We start from the raw sequence: 25,669 nt of genomic DNA, 5'->3' as shown, positions 1-25,669 counted from the left end.
AGATAAATTTACCCTTTCCAAAATAACGTGAGACATGGTGGCGTTGGCATCCACTATGATGGTGGCAGTCTTGTCATCGCGGATCTCCTTGAGAAGGGGGGTGGGATCCTGGCTGTCATCCAGCATGCGAACAGAGAGGGTTTCCTTGGAGATGAGAAACTGTCGCAGTAACACCTCCAGGTTTAATAGGCCTGTTGAAAAGGTGCACACACAAAACACTTCAGCGTCCTGACTTATGTCACTTTCTCTCAAAACAAGAAATAATGTCCTCCCTCTCTTTTCACAGCAATTACGATACCATGGGATCAAGCCTTTTAAGGGTTGATTTTCTGTGCATGAATATAATGCTATTATATTTGACAAAATCCGCTAAATTATCTGCCAATATTTTTTAATTGAATTCAACAATAACAAAGCTTTTTTTTTTGCTGTACTGTATGTCCGCAACTCATTTAATTAGCAAAATCGTAATCATTCAAGTGTTTAATCTCGGTTCCTTAGGCAATTATGAGGCCCGGGGGAAAACAGGACTTGCGAATTGCACAACACTGTATCGCAACTGAACGTGACATCGGTTTATTATGATATGACTCGTTAAATTTGAAAGGCTTCAGCTGCTGACTTCACACATAACTTGGCCGATGCCATTGCTCAAAGCTGTCATCTCCATTTCCTGCCGAGTTACTCAGCGTATATTTGATTATCCATAAGCATTTGGTTTCTGTCTTTCGCTCGCTGCACATCACTTGCAATTTCACATTTAGTGCACTACATTAAACACTGCGCTACTGCATTGCTAGCTAACACATGCACTGGCTTCCCCAATCAAGCTGGACAGGAACTTGTGAGAACAGCAAAACACATACTATTTAAGTTTTTAATATAACTCTGCTAACTTTCTGTTCAGCTTTATGTACTTTGATTTAGGGAGGATTGGCTAACTGGGCAAAATGTGAGGATACTTGGAAGGTGAATAGGAAGATGTTGGGTTAAGTTCGCACAGTGGGTAAGGTGTTAAAGAGAAGGTTCTAGCATTGGCAAGAGAAAAGCACAAAGCAGCTTCCCACAGTGATAAAGACTTAGCCTCAATTCATTCTGAGCAGCCAGTCATTTTCTCAGCTATCACTTTGCACTGGGCTTTTGCAAAGTGAAGTTCCTTTATCCTTAAAACACACACATCATTGGCATATGCTACAGCTGATACACATATGCGTAAAAGCTCTAGGGAGCCCAAATCAAACATAGCAGAAGACTATTTGCACAGGTAAATAACAGATTTACACATACATGCACGCAAGAGGCAAGATCTGACTACGGTACAATGCGTAAACACTTTGATGAAAATCTGAGGTGATGTCACCTGTTTGGCTAACTTCCGCTAGACTTGTGCTTAAAGCCAGCATGAAACAGAAGTCGAGCTAGTCTTTTCTCTTCTATTTAGTATATCCGAGGGAAAAGGCTTCTCGAACAAGAAAAAATATAGGGCGGGACTTCATTTTGTCCAGTGGGAATTGATTGGATGGTTGGGGTTTGATACTGCTGTGATCTCATGTGAGTGACAATTTGTCCTTGCCTTGCACAGAAAAACATGATTTTGAGGGCACATGCATTTGAAAAAACATTGATGTGCACATATGAATCGTTTATAATAAATACTGTGATATTCCATAAAAAATAAGAATAGACCATTTTGATTTCATGGTGACATTAACTGCCAACGTCCCTGCTGAAAACAAAACAAAACCAAAAAAAATAATAATAATAATAAAAAATGAATGAACATACAAAACCATCCTAAACTGGTTTGCTGATCTAATGTAGTCTCCCAGCCTTGTTCGGCTGGTTTTTGGGAACTCGTCAGCAAGCTAAACCAGCTGAACACCAGCTTGGCCAGTCTGGAAGCCCGGCAAGACCAGCAAACCAGCTTTGGATGGTTTTTGTTCCTTTAACCACACACCTGCTCTCTTGTAGGTACTGTATATGTATTGTTTGTATTAAAGTTGCGATGAAATGGAAGTAGCGACATCTTTTCTTCCATATTGCGACATTCCTTACATCTTAGTAAACCAATTATCGAAAAAGAAAGATAGATGAAGACTTGGTTCTATACATCAGTCTTTGATTTGATTTTGAGATGTGGGTTTTGCACTCAAAAACAAATGCAACCTTGTAGTGAAGGGGAGGGGTTTAAGCGGAGAAAACGAGTTGATAAGTCCTACATGTGTCAACAGAGAAAAGTCTGTTGTTTCACAAAAAAAATCAGTTATGACATTTTGATAAAAAATGAAAACAAAAAAAGGAAACAGATCCTGTTTCAATAAATCAATGAAAAAAGATCAATGGATTTCAAAAATAGATAGAAAATAATCAGTGAATTTGTATTTCATGCTGACTTTAAAAAAATTATCTTACAGCGCCTTTTCATTCTTTCTTTGATATGGGATGTCAGTACAGACTAGCATTACAATATTTAGAGTCAAGCTTTATTATGTTGCTGTCTGGTCATCTGGTTGTTTTTTCAAAATAACAATATAATAATAAACCTTTAATATTAGTTCCTGCTAAAAAGAGTTTCAGTCAGATCTCATCCTGCCCGAGGCCAGACAACCATTCGTGCCCTCTTTTCTTCTCATTAGACAGAAAAAAGGGAAAGCTGAAGGGGTGTGAGCAGAAAAAAAGCTTTTGTCTTCCTCCTTTAACAACGCATGTCAGAATCCCATTACGCTCCTTATCACATTAAATTAATGTCTTCCAGCACAAAGGAGAGAACTTCAGAAATAAACACAGCCAGACAAAAGAGTTTCCAACGTCCTGTTTCATATCAAGTGCCCTATTTAGAAAGGCGATCCTTTCTCTACGACTTCCATCACTCTGACTTTTCATTTCAGGGGCTAAAAGAAGTGTTTTTGTTTGATTTTGCAGTACCATCCTTATTTTATCTACACATTTATCATAATCTTCTTGAAGAGGCAGGAGAATTAGATCATCCCACTTCACCCACGTTTCGGTTCTCGTCTCTCTGTGGGACGTAGTTTCTTATTTAATCATCTTTAATTACAGATCACTTCAAAGCAGTGAGAAGAATGTCTGGCAAACAAGTAGTACAATATTTCTGTTCCAAGAGGAGAGGCGCAGCAAATCTGACAGGTGGGAAACCTCTTTGAAGTGTGTATATTTGATTCACTGTGTTCAATCTGGGCACCAAAGCTCTGTTCCTTTCAATTAAATCCGAGAGCTCCTTTAGTTCAAGGGGACAAACTTGAAAGAGATTGTAGCGCTCACCTGGCTGACCCCATTCAGAATAATTTGGGTAATACCTGACGAAGACAGAGTCTGGTTGATCTTCTGGGGCTCCTGACTGGATAGTACAGGTCGGTAGTACAGGTAATTTTGTTCACTAATGAGACCTTAATGCACCTTACTACACGGTGAGGCCCTGTGCAGCCAGATGAAACCTAGTGCCTCATCCAAAGGAGGTTTATACTGTAGAATAGGGAATGAGCTATAACATATCAATTAGCATTTCCGTTCATCTCAAGAGCAAACAATATCAGTTAGCATTTCTATTCATTTCAGCAGTAAAAAGAAATTGGTCAGTTTTTCCATTCATCTCAAATGAAAAAACAAAACAAAACCCACTATTAATTAACATTTACATTCATTTAAATGATAAAAGATATCGGTTGCTTTTCATTCATGTCACTGGCAAAAGTTCTCTCTTTGTAGGTTATTTCTATTCATTTCAGTGGTAAAAGCTATTAGTTAGCGTTTCCATTCATGTCAATAGCAAAAGTTATCGTATAAGTGGACCCAGTCACCTGAGCCATAAGCAAATGACACCATGATGACTCTGATTGGCTGATGGTGCCACAAGAACCATAAAAACAGTTAGCTGTGACATGCTACTTTTACATGGCTACGCTTGAATGTCCACTATTGAAGAATACTGATTTTGTCTTCAAAATGGTGCAGGCATTGGTACAGTTAAGGCTCGTTCACACCAAGAGTGATAGTTCAGTTTATTCTAAGCGTGTGCTTGTCAGTCACTTTAAATGCTCGAGCTCATTACAGCAGGATGGATTCTGATTGGCTGTCAATGTTTTTATCATTCATCAGCTGGATACAATCGTTCTGAAAGTGATTCCAATGATGTTGTTTCTCTGTGCCGTTATTGTTATAGTTGTGGTGTTAACACTGCTATTCTTTAATACTGAGAACGATTTTTAGAACTATATATATGCAATTCCCGCCTGGATTTGTTCCAGGCATATTCCCCTTTTCTTTTCTGTTGCTTCTCCAGTATCCTGTCAAATTAAGGCAAAAAGCAGGGGTGTCGGACTGGGGGTAAAACCAGTTCTGATTACCAGGGCCCCAAGGGGAGAGAGGGCCCTTGAAAAGTCTGGAATATATTTGATTTTACCTGGATATTTTCATTTCCTAATTAAATTTCATAATGAATGTCAGATGAAATGTAAAGTTAGTGTATTGGTTGAATAACTTGGTTGATTGACTGACTACATTTTGTATACAAAAAAGTAAAGACTATCTAAGGTCTCACGGTCCCACCCCTTGCTAATGCGCCAAATGGTTTAGTCCATCTGCACGCATTTTGTTTATGTTAGTTAGTTGAGCATCTGGTGGAGCGCAAACTTCTGCTGTAGAAATGTCTCTCAAAGAAAGCCAAATCAGGCCACCAAAAAAGAAAGGAAAGACAGGAGAAGGAAAGAAAACAAAATGAGACAAAACTAAACTGCTTGAATATCTCCGCGATCGTTGGTGCTAAAAATGAACTCAGACAACCTATTGAAAGAGCAGAACATACACTTTCAGATGATAATTTGGTTGGTGGTATTTGGTATTAAAAATGGTATTTGGTGAGGAACATGGGGGCCCATCAGGACTGCCTATGCATAGGGCCCGGGATCTTGTGCTATGCCCCTGGCAAAAAGCCTCCAATATTAGCCAAATTACATTTCCATTTATGCATTTAGGCAGACTGACATTTCATTTAATCTACACGTTTTATCAGTTCAATTAAAAAGTTGGACCATTTTATAGGAAATTTAAAGGTTATACCATTAAACTAATAGCTAAAGCACAGCATAATTGGAACACAGGCGCTAGTCATATCAAAATGAAAATATATCTTATATATAAAATATACACACAGTATATAAAAAAATATAGACGATCACAATTGGTTGTTTATAGATAAAACCATATGCAATGGCCTCCTGGCTATTAGTGCTGTATAGGTTAGTCAAACGAATAACTGTCCTTGTACCGTGTCATCTCAGCAGGCCAGGTCTGTGAAGTATTCATGAGTGGGCCATGCTCTATTAAGCTGTCAGCATGCTAAGTGATTAATGAGAGCTGTACATCCTGTGAGACTGAACGTGAGAGAAAAAGAAACAGTAACGGAAAACGACAAGCAAACAGAGACGCAGGTGAACAGGGTTATTACGCTGGCAGCACAAGGAGTCATCATCCGCTTCTTATAGAAATGTTTTGAAGGGCAGTCGCTATGGCCCGTGGCATTTCCTCTCAACCCTTCGGCTCGCACACCCACTTCGCAACTCTGTAATGTTTGTCAGCTAAAGCAGAAGTGACTATTACCCACAATGGGCCCTAGACCTGCCACTGTGCGGAGCAGCTATTCAATGGTGCATGCATATTTGTTCCAGACAATAGCACGAATGTGCTCCTTAAGTGTTTTACTGACACATACATTTTCATATTACAAGCATTACTGATATCAGCTACTCTACCGTGAAATTGTTATCAAATGGTAATTAGCTGTATATTATTTCATGAGAACGATTTACTTTATATGGGAATTGGGATCTTTAAGAATAAAAACTGCATTTATACGTTCTCTTGAGTATTATACGAATGAAACTGAATTGGGGAAGTGATATTGTAATGAAGGAAATGATATGCAATTAAATGTTTGTTCAAACCAAGAATAACTACAACAATAACCATAAAATGAATTTTTTTTTTATTCTAAAGGTTTGTTCACACCAAAAGAAGTAACTATAGCCCGTGTTAGGGAAAGTTACTGCATTACAATATTGCGTTACTCCCTAAAAAAGTAACTAATTGCGTTACTTTTTATGGAAAGTAATGCGTGAAGTTACTTTTGCGTTTACTTTTGAAGTTACTTTTGCTTTTTCTCATCTGGGCTGGGCTGTTTGTTTGTTTTTATAACAACAAAAAAGTTCTATTTTTGGCAAATGTAAAGGCCCTTTTACACCAAAAGTGAAATGAATAAGCCTCAGGCTGAAGGAAATGCAAATTCACGCCTGTACAGTAGAGGGCGCAGCTCAAACAAACAGGCCTTTCAGCTGTGCTGCCATTCGGGAATACAGAAGAATAGGACGCAGGGGAAGAAGTAAATGAGTAAATGTACTTACTCATGATTTCTCTCAACACGGAGAGCTGTCAGTCAATACATGGGAAAACAAATTAACTTGAAAAAGTAACAGATATTTTGTTGTAAATTAAAAAGTAATGCGTTACTTTACCAGTTACTTAAAAAAAGTAATCTGATTACATAACTCAAGTTACTTGTAATGTGTTACCCCCAACACTGACTATAGCCATAATGATACACTATAATGATAATTAGGCCTACCACCGATTACGTTATTATTAGTGTGCACTGCAGTTATGTCTTCTGCTGCTTTAAAGTTGTGTGGATTCTGATTGTTTGTCACTGTTTTTATTGAGCAGGAAAAAAAATTGTTTTGAAAGTGATTCCAACAATATTGTTATTGTTAAAGTTGTGGTATGGACTTAGCTATTCTCATAGAGTTAAAACGATTATTAAAACTTTATAGTTATCGTCCTTGATGTGCACTGCCCGTAACTCTAAGAATCCATACCACAAGTATAATGATTACGGCACAGCAATTTCACAGCCATTCCAGCTGATGAATAATAAAATAATTGAAAGCCAATCAAATTCCATTCAGCTTTAAAGCATGTGCTGCAATTATGTTAACAGAGTGCTTAGAATAAACAACGCTATCGGTGTAGGTGTTAATATGGTTATCATTATACAGTAGTTATCATTACAGTTATCGTTCTTTGTGTAAACGGGCCTTAATGCTAGGGAAGGAAATGGAAATTTTTCATAAACACTTTTTGTTAAACTGGTTGAAATTGATAGCAAACAATAATAGGTTTGGTAATAAATAGTGGTCTAAATATTTAAAAATGTATATATATATATATATATATATATATATATATATATATATATAAATATCGTCTATGGACCTCGCAGGACCAAAAATTGTTTCGGCCAATCATTGCATTCTGTGTATGGGAAAAGGGTGTATGTCAAGAATGTAAATGCAAGTATAACTTTTAAAATAAAAATAAAAAATGTACTCCCATATACACATGCACTGACTGAGAGAGATGAAATATTATTTAATTTGGGCTATTCTGGAAGCTTGCTAAGTTTAGAATTGCTCTAAGGGATTTCTTATGGGAGACAAAAGCACCTTAGTACAGTTTTATAAAAGTTTTCTGTCACAAAGTATTTTAAGTTTTGCCTGTCGCTGCTGCGAATCTCCTTTATTTTCCAACAGAAATCTTCAGGGAGCGCATGCACTCATTATTAGCTGAAAAACAATGTTATTTTGTTTTTCCCATTTCCAACTCATCTCTGTGTAGAAAACGGCACTTGTGCTCCAAAGGTACAAAGGGAAAAACATTTGAGGAACAGTGTTGGCATGAGCGTGAAATGGTCTACCACAAGTCAAACTTTCCAAGTTACCTGCAACGCTGTCTGCTTTTAGCTTTTTGTGGTAGAATAAGGAAAACATTGGGGTCTTTTTAGGACTCAGAACTGAGATAAACATCAGATTTAGCAATTAGATCACAATGGCATACAAATCATTCACACTCAAGTATCGAAAGAGTCTTTCGGAGTTCCAGGGTTGTGCACCATTCAGAACTGAATTAGAATTCCTAAACAGGATTCTGAATTGTAATTGTATTGATTGAATGATTTCTGAAGGATCATGTGACACTGAAGAGTGGAGTAATAATGCTGAAAATTCAGCTTTGCCATCACAGGAATAAATTACATTTTAAAATATATTCAAATATAAAACAGTTATTTTTTAGCTGTTATAATTAAACATTTAAATATTAAAAATGCAGCCTTGGTGAGTATAAGAAAATTTGGTAACACTTTACTTGAAGGGGTGTGCATAAGACTGACATGACACCTTCATAATCATGACATGACACATGTCATGAATATGAAGGAGGTTTTATGCATCTTTATGACAACTGTCATTATGTCATTCGCTCAATTATGACATTTTTAATGCAAATATGACATTGTTTGAGATGTCTTTGTTATGACAACTTGACATAAACCAATACATCAAAAACCTGTCAGTGTCTTTGTCATGACAACTTGACATTACCAAGACAACAAATTGTCTTGTCCTCAACTACAGTGGTACAAATTGAATTTGTCATTAAAATGTCACTTTAATGACAAATTCAATTTATACCACTGTAGTTGAGGTCAAGAAAAGTATACATGACACTGTTATAAAATAATTTGACAGAGTATTAACACTTAATGATATTTTAATGACAAATTCAATTTGTACCACTGTAGTTGAGGTCAAGAAAAACATTCATGACATAGTTATAATGGCCTCATGACAGCCAATGTCAAAACCAATCACATGACAGTTTAATGTAATGTTAACCCATAAAGCTAAGTGGTTTCTTAAGTTTGATAATTAATCTGCTATGTCATGTTTATGACATATTTATGACAATTTATGTTGTCTTGGTAATGTCAAGTTGTCATAACAAAGACATCTCAAACAATGTCATATTTGCATTAAAAATGTCATAATTGAGCGAATGACATAATGACAGTTGTCATAAACATGCATAAAACCTCCTTCATATTCATGACATGTGTCATGTCATGATTATAAAGGTGTCATGTCAGTCTTATGCACACCCCTTCAAGTAAAGTGTTACCGAAAATTTTCAAGAACATAAAAAAAATATTGACCCCAAACTTCTGAAAGGTATGGAAGCCCGTTTCCGCCACGTTGAGCAAAAAAAAAAAAAGATTCTTTAAGTCATAATAATGAGAAACTTTCTCATAATAATGACTTAACATCTCATAATAATGAGAAACTTTCTCGTAATAATGACTTAACATCTCATAATGATGAGAAACTTTCTCGTAATAATGACTTAACATCTCGTAATAATGAGAAACTTTCTCGAAATAATGACTTAACATCTCATAATAATGAGAAACTTTCTAGTAATAATGACTTAACATCTCGTAATAATGAGAAACTTTCTCGAAATAATGACTAAACATCTTGTAATAATGAGAAACTTTCTCGAAATAATGACTAAACATCTCGTAATAATGAGAAACTTTCTCGAAATAATGACTAAACATCTCGTAATAATGAGAAACTTTCTCGAAATAATGACTTATTTTCTCGCACTTCTATGCATGCGCAAAGCAGCGGAGCAGAAGGGCGTGCCACACTAGCAACATCCCCTGGTCAAAGCCGTGTAAATGCATCACAGCAAATGGCACGCTCTGCAAAACAGTTGTTTTCATTAAAGTCAGTGTGATCTACTAAGTGCAATCTGTAGTATCATTAAATAACATCATCAGTAGGCCTATATCTTCCATACTTTTCCATGCGCACGATAAGGTGTGAAAGTGGAATGCAGAAGCAGGACGGTTACCATGGTAACGAAGGACGCCTGCTTGTGCACACCGATGGAAATTGTTACATGAATTTACAAAACTATCAGATTAAAGTTGGAATATTACATTTATTCGTCAAGTTTAAGTGTAACACGTGTGTTAATATAACACGTATTTTGCAGATGATTCTAGGATATTTGATGTGCAGGTTCATCTGGAAGATATCAATAGGCCTACAGAAATCACCTTTAAGATGTTTATGACTTTGGGGACATTTGAACATAAGTGGGCAGTGGAATGGGGGAAAACGCAAGGTCGAGACGTGTTTTTAAAAGCTGAACTTCTTTTCTATTGAACGCCAAAAGGGTCAAATTTCGGCACTAACGAAACGCCTTTCATTCTCAAAACGCCGGTGTTTACGGCGTTTAAGACAAAAAGACGCCACAAAGTACGGCGTTCTGTGGTACAAACGCCGCAAATTACGGCGTTTGCAAAGCAAAATCGCCGTCATTATCGCCGTTTTTTTTATCCAGTCAACAACGCCGTTTCTGACGCCGCAGGCCATCCATATTGCGCCGTAATTTGCGGCGCTTCTGTCTGACAAAGACAGCGTAAAAAGCGGCGTTTTGTATAATATTATAATCAGCCCCTCCCTTTTCTTCAAAGTTCAGCCCATCTAATGAAGCAAATGGAAAGACATATGTAGTAGATTGTCGATCTGAATGATAGGGTTCTGTTTTTCTAACGTTGTTAGTACTAGTGTTTGGACTTTTATCGTGTCATATTTTTTATTTCTTCATTAGGCGCGTGTATCCCCCTTTTTCCTTTATCATATGTGGGCTGATTTTAGCCACTGTTTACATTCATGTCTGTGAAATAAATTAGATTTCCCAGCAAACTTACTACCTTCAGTAGGGCATTGGTCTGCGTGCACGGGCAGTGATGTCGTTTTGCTCTTAGTGACAGGGGTTCGAATCCAAGGTCCGACCGTATTATTTTCTTTCCGTTTCGCTTCTTTTGTATTGGTCTGTTGCTGTATGTCTTTTAAATTTCGGAAGACTACCCGATAGCTGACAACTGATTGAATAGCAGGCGGTAGGCTACTTAGTACGGAAATGACAGCTAATTACGGCGCATTATGGATGGCCTGCGGCGTCAGAAACGGCGTTGTTGACTGGATCAAAAAAACGGTGATAATGACGGCGATTTTGCTTTGCAAACGCCGTAATTTGCGGCGTTTGTACCACAGAAAGCCGTACTTTGCGGCGTCTTTTCGTCTTAAACTTTTCTAATTTAGAAATTTTAAAATATCTGCAATCATACAAAAATGTTGTCTCAACATTCAACTGTCAAAATTTCATTATTTACGTTTTGTCACAAAAGTTTTGTGTGATTGTGTATCATTTCACTGAATTGCAGTTTTGAATTCAAAAACCAACTCATAAACTGAAAGGGATCAAATTCTTAAATCCTGAATTTTGCCCATGTCATTTTTTTAAATTATTTTTTATGTGATTTTAGAACAGCACGAAAGCTATTTTAATTATTAATTATTGGTATTGGTCAGTTTTGACCCTGTTCTCAAGTCCATATTGGTAGTTTGCCATCTCTCTACACCCCTCTCTGACGTCTTAGTGGGAATTATAGCTGTTCCACTGGAAGGCCTTAAGCTGATTAGGGAGAAAGAAAGCCACTGTCTGAAGGGGCAATGTGACTTTGTTTGGATTCTCTGGGTAATTTGTGGCATCCTTGCTCTGAGATGGAAAGGCAGAATACTAAACTTTAATCCTCTGCCAAGCTGAACTCAATGTGTGTCTAATAAGGAGACTTGCGAAGGGTCATCCGTCAGTCACCATTTCTTTGACTACAGTGGGTTTGATTTAAACCTTCAGTCATTCATTTCCATGGACATCTCTGTTTCTGCAGAGTGCGCTGACATGAGCGGCAGGGTGGATGTTTGATGGTGAATGAATGGGACATGACAAATGATGAATACCTGAAGGACACAGATGGACAAGAGAAAGAATGAACAACACATTTGTATTTATCTAACAGTGCAGTACAGTTAAACAGCATGAAATTAATTCAATGTCATCATCAAAAACAGTGTGGACATGTTAGGTTTAATAAGCAGTTGTTATTGCCAGATAATCAGCAGAGTGTAATGGAGTATCTGAGTTGCCTATTTGAGTCTGTGAACGTGTACAAAGGCATACAGTACAATGGTAAAGAGAGTGCAGAGACAACATGTACCACTATGAAACGCTATGTTTTCTTTGTAGAGAATGCATATGTCAGAATGCAGCTGTAACAATCTATACGAGACGACATCTGCTGCTTGACAGATGCAGGCAATTCTATATGTGCCATTCAGGAAAGAGTAGAGCAGAACATATAATTATGGTACATGTTATTTTGGCTCTAATGCAGGGCTCCCCAACCGAAGTGAGCGAGATAAATTAATATAAAAGGTATTAATTTAGTTGTTTATTTCGGAATTGTTGAAGTCCCTCACATCTTAAATATAGTTAGAGCTGTATATATACAGTATTTTACATTACAAACATATATTAAACAATTTATATGAATTAACTTATATAAAGAATTTTTTTTTTGTTTCTTTAACTTTGTTCATCAAAGAATCCTGCAAAAAAGCTCCCCCACACTTCATTAAGGAGCACAACCATTTTCTACTAATAAGAAGAAGAAGAAAGGATTCTTGAGCACAAAATCAGCACATTAATATGATTTCTTAAGGATCATGTAACACTGAAGACTAGAGTCAATGAAGCGTTGCCACCACAGATTTTAAATTGTAATAATATTTCAGAATTTCACTGTTTTTAACTGAATTTTTTATCCAAAAAACACACACACACAAAAAAAAAAAAAAAACCCCCCCACACACACACACACACAATACAAGAAGTTAAATAAAAGCCTCATTACAATAGAAAACATATGATACTCACAATCGGCCTGAGAACATATGAGACACGACGTGCTGCTGTTAAAGAACGTTAGCAGTCCGGCTACAGCCATGCTGATGTCTGTGTTAGTGGGCCTGAGGTCCAGCGTGGTAAAGCGAGGAAACTGGACCTTCAGTATGTCTTCCGGAGCCACCTTCACGTACGGCACCTGCACAGGGATGCATAACAGGACAGAAAAAAAATCAGCCCTGCAGGACCCCTCTTGTTAGGCGGATACCGCAGGTAAATTGAATGAAAGAAAATTGCAGGAGGGCGTTTTGTTTTCTGCACTGTGATGCGGGTCTCAAGAGTGGCTGTGCAACAGAATCACGGCATTCTCATCAGACTAATTAGATCCACTTTACGCCTAAAACTAATACAAACTCATTTGAATAATTTCAAAAGAATAATTTCTCCTCTCTGAAGGCATGTAAATTAACAATGAAAAATCAACTGTATTAGATTAAATAAAAACAGATTTTTATGAACCCCAGCGATGATTGAGGAAAAGTTTCTATGCATATAAATGCCAAGTGAGATGTTTATTCACGCAGAGGGCATGTGTGCATTGACCTTTGACACCCTGAACAGTCTTTGAACAGAAGTAGCACACAACGCAAAACATCTCCATATCCATGGAGACCTCAGCATTGGCTGCTCTCTAATTTGATGTGTTCCGATGTGTGGACGCGTCAGGCTCGGGAAAAGTGGGTGTTGGGCTCGGTGGGGCTTGAAGGGGATCCTAGAGGACGCAGGCGGGCTGTGTAAAGGGCCTCTTCATCACAGCAGATTGCCTGTCTGCGGCGGGCCGTGTGACCATGCATCGTACTTGCACGACCCTGTATCCCCAATTGGTTTTCCATCGCTTTCCATCAGGGCGTAATGGAGTCCCCGCCAGTGTGGATGGATGAGGAGCACAGGCTCTCCGACACTCGGGGGACAACTGGGATTCTTGGAGATGGAGGGTTCGGAGAGAGGCCGGTAATGGGCTCGCTGCAGTGGGGAGACATGTACAAGTCTCCGACCTTCTCTCTCTTTCTCGGAGAAGATTATTTCCTTTATTCCCCATGCCGGCTTCCAGACAACATCCCATCTGTCCAAAGCCCCTGTGCTAACTTGTAAATAGCGGCTACAATCTGACTTCCTCCTATGTGCATAAGCTCATTATTCCAAGTGAATTCAACAGAGTGACATCTGGCTCAGCGAGGAAAGACAAACAACATTTATAGATAGTACAAATAGACACCTTTGGATTTTTCTAGATTATCTAGCATGAGATTTGATTCCTTAAAGTAATTAATGGTTCAAATGGAGCTTCAAGTGGAGCTTCTGGGTAACAATGCTGGGCAGCAAAATGTTAAAATGTTTTCACAAAGGTTAAATGAGCTTCCCTGTCATACAGAACACATGCAGACTCCAGCAAACCTTAAGATTTTATGCCAAGGCTCTTCAAACCTTAAGATTTTATGCCAAGGCTCTTAATAGTTAGAGTGGGAGGTAGGTAAAAACAAAAAGAAGAAGAGGAAGTTAGACGGGTTTACATTGAGGAACTAGTCATCATTATCTTGAATACCTGTAGAAAAGCACTGTAAAAAGTATTATATATATATAAATATTAGAGTGCTTGTGTGAAAAGGAGAAATCCTGAATCAGTGAGTTGAACTTGAGAACATGAATAAATCTTTCAGACTGGTGTTTTGAATTAGATCAATAGATTAACTGAAAAAATATTTTTTAGTTCGTTCGTTAACATACTGCATAACACCACATTTTCATAATATCTTGTAAAAGTGCCATGGAGAGCACTGCTGGATGCCAGGATTTTTAGAGACTAACAACTTAAAATTGCAGTCTGTTCAGCACCCAAAGCTACTTCATGACTTGGAATAAAAGTAAATGTCGTAAGGACCACTTTTATGTTTTTTTTGTTTGTTGCATCCTTTAATGTTGGAAAACCTTAGTTCCTGTTCGTTGTAACGGCATTGGGAAAACAAGGTTGATCAGAGTATTCTTCAAAATCCTTCTTTTTGTTTTTGACTTAATAAATAAAGTCCTACATGTCTGGAACAACAATAGGTTGAGTAAATAATGGCAGTATTTTATTTTTTGTGTGAACTATCCTTTTAAGACTCACATTTGGACAGATGTCAGAATCTACTGTCTCATTGCATGCTCAAATATACATAGTGAATATCCATGATGTATGGACAGGAAATGGAGGATAACGCTGAAAGGGGTTTGAAAGCCATTTTTCTTGTGGTTACAGCACACTGCATATGCATCATTTCCAGGGCGTAAACAGAAACTCTTGCCCTGGTGGAGCCAATCTGGGCTTCAGCATTGGAATTGTCAGCCAGAGGGAGAGTTGTGTATGAGGGTAATATCTGTCTGTTCGTGTGCTGTCTGCTCCTGCAGGTTGACAGAGTGGCTATCAGGCCTACAGATGCACTGCTGACAGGCTTTTAATGAGGGGCCTGGTGCAGGCCAGCAGCTCACTGAAGTCAGGCAAACAGCCATGCAACACTGCAGTATAAGTACATGTGCCCAACGTTTCATTTAAACCAGCGGGAACATGCTGACCTGGTACAAATGAATATTGAGGCACTTAACAGATGCTACATTTTGGACATTTGTAATGTAGTATAATGGTTTTGTAATAAATATATTGTGAATTATAATGTACCTGTTTTGTCTGACAATTCAGTTTAATGATTGGTATGCTAGTAAACAATCTTTGAGCAAATTCAGCTCTTTGTCAGTATTTATCTAAATGGACATTCCCAAAATGTTTTAGTTAAAGTAACCAATCATTTTGCGAAGTAATCTTAATCAGGCTTCTCTGAATAACAAAAGCTGTTGCGACATCATGAACGTTACTTAAAACGTTTCTTGGCTTATTTAAATAATCAATTTAAACCTCATAGGGAAATGTGTTGCTTTCACAAAGTGCCATTTGTGAAGTCGTTTGGCACAAATACTGTTTTCTCACTTAACCATGAAATTGTGCAGATTGTTGTGATGCTGTGCTGGAAAAAAAATGTGCAGGGAACGCCATTTAAAACTCCCACCTTGGCTTTTTTTTACCATCCTGTATGAAAGATAGACCTGGTTTTACTCTCTACGGCCGTCCAACTGCTTTCTACCTGTAGCTCTGAATGAAAAAACATCCATAAGGGTAGACGGTCTCAGGGGGATCTCAGGGGATTTAATGCCATATGGCAAGGTAAAGTATAATGAGATCTTACATCTGTTCCCTTATGTACCAGAGGAGCAAAATCATGTTTAATAAAAGATCACAAAACATTTACCTGGGCCACAGTGTCAAATGATACAGCTGGACACACTGCTGTACAGTAAAGTCGGCCATATTTGTCTGTTGTCACACTCAAGATTGGCAACGAGTGACAAAACCACGCTAGGTTGCCTCACAGGTTGGTGGGGGCGGACGCAGGCAGAAAGCAGTGCCATTACTCAAAGACATGGAGATCAGCCATATGGGGATGGCAGAGTGGCTGGAGGGGTACTGTGAATGATCGTGACATTGCACACCTCTCTAATGTGGTGCAATGGACCATGGGAAGTCAGCTGCTTGGGGAAAAACACACACACTCAAGCACTAGGTGGAGTAATCATGTTTTGGAGGCTATGTGAGCGTCAAGAGTCTCTGGTGGGGAGAGCAAAGGAAAGAAAAGGCCACTGAGGCCTTTAGAGAAAGCTCAGCATTGACCACAATCTCATTGATCACCATGCTTGAGAAAAAAAACGAAAAAAAACCCCACTTCCCTCAATCTCTGTTTCACAAGCATTGCTGCTGGTTCCACAGAGCAGAAATCTTCAAAAAAAAGTCCCTATCGTTTTAAAGCTGTGGGTGCCCTTTTAGACTGCACTGTGGCTACCAGCGGTGGTGCAGGTGGAAAGGTGAAGCAGTGGTGAATAGAGATGAATTGAACAAGTCATCTTTGGTGAATTTCAAATATCACCTAACAGATGGGATATTGTGGGATAAAGTTAAAATAAAAAAGGTAATTATAAGATAAAGTTAAATAAGTAACATCATTAATAAGAAAGCCATAATTATGAGTCACAATTGTGAGATATAAAGTCACAGTAATGAGAAAAGTTCGCATTTGCAACAGAGATAAAGTTATGATAGTTACAAGTTACAAATGTGATATATAAAGAAGCAATTATAGGAAAGCCACAAATGTGAGAAATAAAGTTACAAGTGAGAGAATTATAAGTCCCACTTTTAAAGTTAGCAAAATTTTTAAATCAAAAAACATCCTAATTATAAGTAATATCAGGGTTTTTGCAGGTTTTATGAAGGTAAATTTAAGACTTTTTAAAGACCTTTTTAAGACCATAATAAAGGAAAATTAAGAAATAAATTGTAGGGAACACAATACATCAATATGTTTTCTAAATGTCACTGTCTAGGGAGAAACACAATGGGCCCTATTTTAACGATCTAAGCGCATGGTCTAAAGCGCAGGGCGCAAGTTGACTTACTGTAGGGCGTGTCCGAATCCACTTTTGCTAGTTTAACGACAGGAAAAATGGTCGGAGCGCCAGGCGCATGGTCTAAAAGGGTTGTCCCTATTCTCATAATGAGTAATGGGTGTGTTTTGGGCTTTACATGTGTTAAACCAATCAGAGTCTCATCTCCCATTCCCTTTAAATGCCAGTTGCGCTCGTGCCATGGCAGATTTGCTATTTACATGATGGAATTTGAAAGTGGAAAGAACGCGTCTCCAGAGCACAAACGGAATTGCTCGTGTGCGAGGTAAAAGTGCTCAAACAGACCATCTACGGGGCAAGTCGGATTCCACTATATCTTTATGTACACAATAATAATTTTTTACATTGTAATCCTGCTGCTGTGCGTCCCTGTGTGTTTAATAAGCAGAATGTACGCGTGTTGTGGACCCGCCTATAGGCGCACATTACTAATGCGCTCTTTAAATAACAAAAAAAATATTGTGTCATTGACTTTAGACCAGGTTTCAGTTGGTCAATGGCGCAGTCTATTTCTATTTCTATTTCTATTTCTAATAGCACACCATTGGCGCACAAATGGGCGCAAATGCATTTGCTATTTAAACAACGTGGCACAGGACGTGAAAATGGCGCTTGGCGCTGCGTTGCGCCGGGTGTAAGATAGGGCCCAATGAATTGTATTAGCAACACTTCAGAGTTTGAAAATACAACTTTCAACAGATATCCATTACTTTTTAATTCATTTTGCAAAAAAGTATGGAATATGGAATAAATATGGAAACAATTTTTACTGTACCGTCTGATCGCACTACAAAAAATTTAAGTTATGTTCTTCTTCAGTATTTTAGTCTTGTTTTCCAGTGTAAATGTCAAAAGATTTTTAAATCAAGATGCATTTACTGGAGATACAAAATGGCATAAATATGAAGTCTTGTTTTCTGTGAAATTTATCAAAATTAAAGGTAGGGTCGGCAATTTTTTTCATAAGTATTTTTTGTTATTATGGTTGACAGTCATATAGCGCCACAAAAGCTTATGGTGCGTTCACACGATTTCGTAATTGTAATTTATAGACAGCAACCCATGACGAGGAAGTTTTGAGTTCTGAAACTTGAGTACAGTACAGTGAGTACAGTTTAGTACGTGACAACTTTTATGCCAAAAGATCAAGGAAAATTTGGTTTTTCGATTCATGACCCTTTTAAGAGTTAAATACACTCACCTAAAGGATTATTAGGAACACCATACTAATACTGTGTTTGACCCCCTTTCACCTTCAGAACTGCCTTAATTCTATTTGACATTGATTCAACAAGGTGCTGAAAGCATTCTTTAGAAATGTTGGCCCATATTGATAGGATAGCATCTTGCAGTTGATGGAGATTTGTGGGATGCACATCCAGGGCACGAAGCTCCCGTTCCACCACATCCCAAAGATGCTCTATTGGGTTGAGATCTGGTGACTGTGGGGGCCATTTTAGTACAGTGAACTCATTGTCATGTTCAAGAAACCAATTTGAAATGATTCGAGCTTTGTGACATGGTGCATTATCCTGCTGGAAGTAGCCATCAGAGGATGGGTACATGGTGGTCATAAAGGGATGGACATGGTCAGAAACAATGCTCAGGTAGGCCGTGGCATTTAAACGATGCCCAATTGGCACTAAGGGGCCTAAAGTGTGCCAAGAAAACATCCCCCACACCATTACACCACCACCACCAGCCTGCACAGTGGTAACAAGGCATGAGGGATCCATGTTCTCATTCTGTTTACGCCAAATTCTGACTCTACCATCTGAATGTCTCAACAGAAATCGAGACTCATCAGACCAGGCAACATTTTTCCAGTCTTCAACTGTCCAATTTTGGTGAGCTCGTGCAAATTGTAGCCTCTTTTTCCTATTTGTAGTGGAGATGAGTGGTACCCGGTGGGGTCTTCTGCTGTTGTAGCCCATCCGCCTCAAGGTTGTGCGTGTTGTGGCTTCACAAATGCTTTGCTGCATACCTCGGTTGTAACGAGTGGTTATTTCAGTCAAAGTTGCTCTTCTATCAGCTTGAATCAGTCGGCCCATTCTCCTCTGACCTCTAGCATCAACAAGGCATTTTCGCCCACAGGACTGCCGCATACTGGATGCTTTTCCCTTTTCACACCATTCTTTGTAAACCCTAGAAATGGTTGTGCGTGAAAATCCCAGTAACTGAGCAGATTGTGAAATACTCAGACCGGCCCGTCTGGCACCAACAACCATGCCACACTCAAAATTGCTTAAATCACCTTTCTTTCCCATTCTGACATTTGGAGTTCAGGAGATTGTCTTGACCAGGACCACACCCCTAAATGCATTGAAGCAACTGCCATGTGATTGGTTGATTAGATAATTGCATTAATGAGAAATTGAACAGGTGTTCCTAATAATCCTTTAGGTGAGTGTATACTGCAATTCAGAGATATAGTCAAAATTGTAAACTATAAAGTCACAAGTAAGGGATGGGAAAAAAAAAACACAATCATGAGAGAAATAAATTTGCAATTGAGAGAAAGAAAATCACAATTACAAGAAAAATTCACAATTGCAAACTGTGAGAAATACAAGTCACAATTACCTTTTTACTTCTTTAATCTGAGTCAGAAACAGGCTTCCACAAATTAGAGCACATTGTGAACACTTAAATATTTAGCAGGGATATGTGCTGTAATAACACACAACAAAATGCATGACTCGTTAAGAGAGCGCTCATGGCTGCCCAGGGATTTGTTTGCAGACTTGATGAAGCCCATGAATAATTCCACTCTGCGGTGCCGATGGGCTCAGCTGGGGCGGAAAAGCCTGATCCATTCACACCTCCACAAAAAGACAGCACTGCACCATGGATGACCACAGAACAAAGAGACAATGGAATACTGGTCGAGTGTCTTTTGCACATTAATCATATTAGAAACAAAAGGATGAATTGAATTTGAAAAGGCTTTGAAAGAAGCCAGGAGGGGTCTTGAGTGGCATAGTGCCACTGCGCACATCCATTTAGCAAGGAATAAAGAGAACTCAGGTCGGTTGGTGTAAATTCAGTTGCGCTGGTGTCCCTTGGCGTGACAGATCAATTGCACAGCAAAAGAGAGGTGAGCAGAGGTGCCGCCGACAGCTGTGTTACCCTAATTATCATCAGAAGAATGAGGACGCAGCACCTGTGTTTTGTTTGCATGACGAAAGAAGAGACACAATCATCCACTTTCACAAGGCCCTCACTTCTGGAAATGTCACCTCCTCCCCCTTCGTGACAGTACCAGAGGGACTTTTTAACCTTTTTCCAACGACTCGCTGCTGGTGCCAATCTGGAACCTTTCCGTACGTTTCCACAATCGTTTGGGGCCGTTATAATGTCCACACCGATGAAAGAAGAACAACTCAAAAGTAGACTGCACAAAAGTATACATAATCAACACGTCCAATGCAATGTGCGGATGTTGTTATTTTTTGCCAGTTAGTTCTTTACAGTACATATACATTACAATGTCTAAATGTCATTGCATTACATACAAATATCAAACCAAGTGGCAAACAAATTAGGTTAGATTTTCTACACTGTCAGAAAAGTAAAAAACCTTTAGGGGTACAACAGCTTATCACTGGGAGGCAAGTTTGTAAATTTTTTTAGACCTAAAAGGTACATGGTAGTACCTTAAGGGTACATATTAGGGTACATATTACTACCCGAAGGTACTATTATGCACTTTCTAGGGGTGGATAAGTTACAAAGTTTACCCTTTAAAAGTACTACCCCAATGACATGCTGCATTTTTCCTAACTAGTGTGACTAACGCTGCATTCATGTGCTTTTGGAAATTTCATACTTCCTAAGTGCTTGGTTATAGGAAAGAATAAGAATCATGGAGGACACCAGGTTTATTCTTACCTTTTGCTTGGGGAAATATTATTAAAGCCTACATGTATTGAAGATATTTCATTTTGAATGAAATGTAGCATCCCATTGGTTGACAAACATATAAACATTCACCGCGCCATCTAGATAGTCAGCTTGCTGACTATTCTGGAATTTACGTCAAATGCATTCTATTTTCACTCGGTATAAAACATTTCTTCAAATGGTTATTCATATAATATTCAGAACTTTAACGACAAGACAAGGCGATGTAGCTGTTGTGGAAAAAACTAATGAAGAATACCAAACACAGCAGCAATCGTTCTCCCCTTCACCATGTTTAAAGTTTATGAACCGCCCAACTCAGAAACTCAGAGTGACTTAAGAGGGCATTTTACGACTAGGAAACTCGTATTTAAGATATTTTCAATAGCATGCAAAGGCAGCATAACATCACATTTCGGAGACATTTTCAGTTACTTTTAACTATCTTGTTCCAAGGTCATTTTTAGGAGATGTAAGAAGTCAGTTTCTTTCAAGTTCACTCAAGCTGCGTTCTGATTAACAGGGTCCCTGTGCAGTGCACACTGCTCCCAACACACTGAGTAGGTCTATAGAAAAAATTGCACAGATTAGGGATTTTGAGAAGGATGACATACATACAGTAATATGTGGAATATGTGTGAATACTAGGGCTGGTCCGAATACCATTTTTTTGAGCTTCGAAGCTTCGGTAGTAATGAACATCGAATATTCGAAGCTTCGGAGAGAGGGTGCTGAACATATTCTTCTCTCTAATAAAGGCAGGAATCTCTATGTGTCCGTATGTCCGTTTGCATTTTGATAATAACGGGTAAAAAGCTTAATACATTTTGTTTCTATTATTCTATTTTCCACAATGTCAAAGCAACGCAGCTTAACCCAAAACACAAGCTCAGGCATGCACTTTGGTCCATACAAACTCCGCTGTTCTGCACTCTAGCCAGAGAACACTCTCGTTGCTGGAACACTTAGGCGTCAGTTCTATTTCTAGCATGCACGCGTTTTCCGCGTGGCTCGAGCCGCGCCTGAGTCTCACGCAGGTTAACATGGGAGCCGAAATAAAAACGGACACGCCACGCAGCCAGTGTGTCGCCGGCCATATTCAAGCGCGAATGAGAACCGTTTCACGGGGGATCCCAGGTGTGCAAAAACAAACAAACAAAAAAACGAATATTCGAATATTCGGGTCCAGCCCTAGTGAATACACAGGGAATGTATAAATCTCATTTAAATTAGTTGCCTCAAATTTTTTAAGTTAAGAAATTCAAAGTTTAAGTAAGCAAAACTGGCAGATTTTTATTTTGTACTTATACATTTAATTGTTCTTAACTTGAAATGTTTGAGAACACTAATTCATACATTAAACTTAAAACACTTTTATTAGTATAAACTTAGCTGGCTTTAACAAGCTAGTTTGCTACCATACTAATTTGTTAACATGTTAACAATAGTATGTTATACAGTAGCACTTGCTGTATGAGTGCAGCAATATAAAGGTTTTATTTGCTCTCAAATCAAGCTGCATGCACCACTTGTCACCATGATGGTAACTATCCTAAAACCAACATTAACAGAAATTCTTCTAAATTAGCATGTTACACCCCGTCTAGGGGAAAAGGGTGCAACATGAAAGACTCAGAAATATGCAGGGTATTTGAACAAAGGTCAATTTATTTACTTAATTTGGGACTTTTGATTCAGGAGCTGACTAGGCCAAAATAACAAACAAAACAACCTTGTCTTTAAACCTCTTTCCTAACAAAACATTAATCACTACTAAATCTCCCACTTATCATTAATCTTGCAAAAACAAACAAACAAAAAAAAAACAGTATATTACACTTAATTTTAGCATTTACTATCCCTTTTGAGTGCCATCGGCAAAGCATGCTGGGAAATAGACATCCCAGCCGTTTCAGTTAAACTTAAGTTCGTCTAAATTAAAAGAAATAGTTTCATAAAACTCAAAACAATGAAACAGTTCAGTTAACTTAAAATATATCAGTTCTGTGAACTTGAAAGCAAAGGAAAGTGCTAAATACTCATAAAAGTTATTTTGACTGAACTAATTAGGGTTCACTTTATTTTACAGTGTCCTTGTTACATATGTTACATGTACTTATCATAGTAATAACAGTAAATTATGCATAATTACATGCAATTAACCCTAAACCAAATCCTAATCCTACCCTAACCCTATAGTAAGTACATGTTGTTAATTAATATTACTCAGTACTTAAATATATAATTACACTGTAACAATGACACCTTAAAATAAAGTGTAACCCTAATTAGTTTAATTTAAGTTTGTCCTACTCAAACCAATTAATTATTTTGAGTGTTAGGGTTTACAGTGTACCATATTGCATATTTAAATAATATAACTTGCCATTCTCAAAACACCTAAACTGAGTCATACATTTCTGAAGTAAACATGATTTGGTTATACTGAAAGTCCAATTAACTTAATAACTATGCCGTAACAATCTCATCTCATGCATTTTATGTCCGCAAATAACTGTGTAGGAACCACACTTGACATGAATTAAACTACATAAAAAAATAATTATAATTTACTAAATAATTTGTTACCTTTCCACCACATTCATTTTAGTCATAATTCAAGTACTTAAGTAAATTTCCCTCTCTACTTCATGTGAAGTGATCGATGTACACTTGTCCCTAAAACTGTTTATGGTGCCACTTCGTTTGATATTTTGTTATCTAACACACAATTACTTTTGAGGTCACTGTTTATGAATTGATTGCTATGAATTTTATTCATTTTAATTTGACCACTGCATCAAGAGCAGCTCACAATTCTTTAAAGAAGCCGCATCAAATTACTTTGGATGTTAAAGTAGTCATAAAGCCCATAAGACTCACATATTTATGGTTCATAGATCCCTGAGCACAGCCACAAGAATCAGCAGCATTTTGATGGAAAGAAGGGTATTTGACAGCAAATCTGGAGTGCTTTGTCAAACATATCGCCTGTTCTCCTGTCAGTGCTCATCTGTCCATAGAGCACAACATTAGCGCTTATAGCACTTAACGCTGAGGGATCAGCAGTGCTGTAGTTATACATCATTTAAGCCAATGAGGTCTGAAGAGATATGCCATTAAGAATCTCGCTGCCTTATACGGTCCAGTAATGTTTTCATTGCTTAATCACCACGACTGACCTCTCACCCCTCTTCTGTCGGATTCATCAGCCAGGAATCACAGCCAACCTGAAGCGAGGACTGATTTGGGTGTTTTACATTTACATACATTTACGTTCTCGACAGATGCTTACTTACTCAAGCTTACAATACAGTACACAAATCAAGGTAATGGCAAGTTACTGGCACAAATCACAACACTGGCGATTCTCCAAAACATGCTGCAAAGGAAATATGGGAAGATGCAGTATGTGCATGGGAGAAGGGAGAAGAGAAGGAGAGAGAGGTAAGGGATGGACAGTGAAACACAGCTCTAGCAGAGTGACTGCTGTAAATGAAGACTCCTGGTGGGCTGAAGCTTTGATAGCTAGCAAAATTACAGCATTCAGGATCAAACACAGCATGCTAGGTCCACTTTCAAACGCTGGCAAGCCTGGAACGAAGTCTAGCCCAAAATAGCCTGCCAAAAAAAAGACACCTAGCTACAAATAAACAGAGCTTCCAGGTAGAGTCTCCTGGCTTAATCTCACACCGGTGCTCCTGTGTAGCTCCCTGTTGTGGACCGCTGCTTATACTTCATTATTCATGCTTGACCAAGTGGAGTAATCCTAATTTAATATGTAATCAATCAGTGATAACCTGAGAGACTGCAGCAAACCGAGATGACCGCTTACCATAATTTGATTATACAGTGGGGTCCAAAAACCTGAAACCACTAGTGAAAATGCTTCTATTTTCACTATTGGCCAACAGCTGATGATCAGGGGCAGATTATATCCTGTGGAAAAATGTGTCAGACTGCAACTCATACTGTGTGCGAAGAAAATCTCTCTTGTGTTGAATTCAGGGCTGTCGAAGTTAACGCAACAATAACACAAGAGTTAAAAAATAGTGACGTTAAAGCAGGCTCTATTTGAGCCTAAGAATCACCCGAATCAATTATTCAGTCAAAACCGTTTGAAGGTTAATTGATCTAATTTTGTGTCTCTGGAAAATAGTGATCTATAACATTGAAACTGTGAACTAACATGAACAAACAATAAACAGCTGTGTTTTCATTAACTAACATTAACAAAGATTAACGAATACAGTAACAAATGTGTTGCTCATGCTTAGTTCATGTTAGTTAATACATTAACTAATGAACCTTATTGTAAAGTGTTACCAAGTTTTTTGTGTCTATTAGTTAATGAGGGGTTTGTGGACACAATAATGTTTTTGGATTTGTGGAGTAAAAGTTATGGTTATTATTTTAAGTAAAAAATATAAAATTAACGTCGCTTTTACCTATATATAAAAAAAAAACACTAGGGAGACGCTTATTTACGGTTTATTTAATTTTATATGCATGTTTGAATAAACTTGCCATGAATCTAGATGTTTATGAAAAT

The 25,669-nt window shown here is 38.1% G+C and overlaps 1 protein-coding gene across 2 annotated transcripts in view; it reads right to left on the bottom strand.

The window, feature by feature from the left end:
- grik4 (glutamate receptor, ionotropic, kainate 4) overlaps window positions 1-25,669 on the bottom strand; it is a 397,525-nt gene that overhangs the window by 113,778 nt on the left and 258,078 nt on the right. For both annotated transcript variants that reach the window (XM_084125539.1, XM_084125538.1), the window contains exons 6-7: window positions 12,700-12,865; window positions 13-191 (exon numbers count right to left, since the gene is read on the bottom strand). In XM_084125539.1, the coding sequence (XP_083981665.1) occupies window positions 13-191; window positions 12,700-12,865 (345 nt within the window). The remainder of the gene's footprint in view (window positions 1-12; window positions 192-12,699; window positions 12,866-25,669) is intronic.

The sequence above is a fragment of the Abramis brama genome, assembly GCF_963993115.1.
Source record: "Abramis brama genome assembly, chromosome: 10".
Lineage (NCBI taxonomy): Eukaryota > Metazoa > Chordata > Actinopteri > Cypriniformes > Leuciscidae > Abramis > Abramis brama.
Note: the sequence above shows the minus strand (reverse complement) of the source record. Positions and strands in the feature narration are given on the sequence as shown.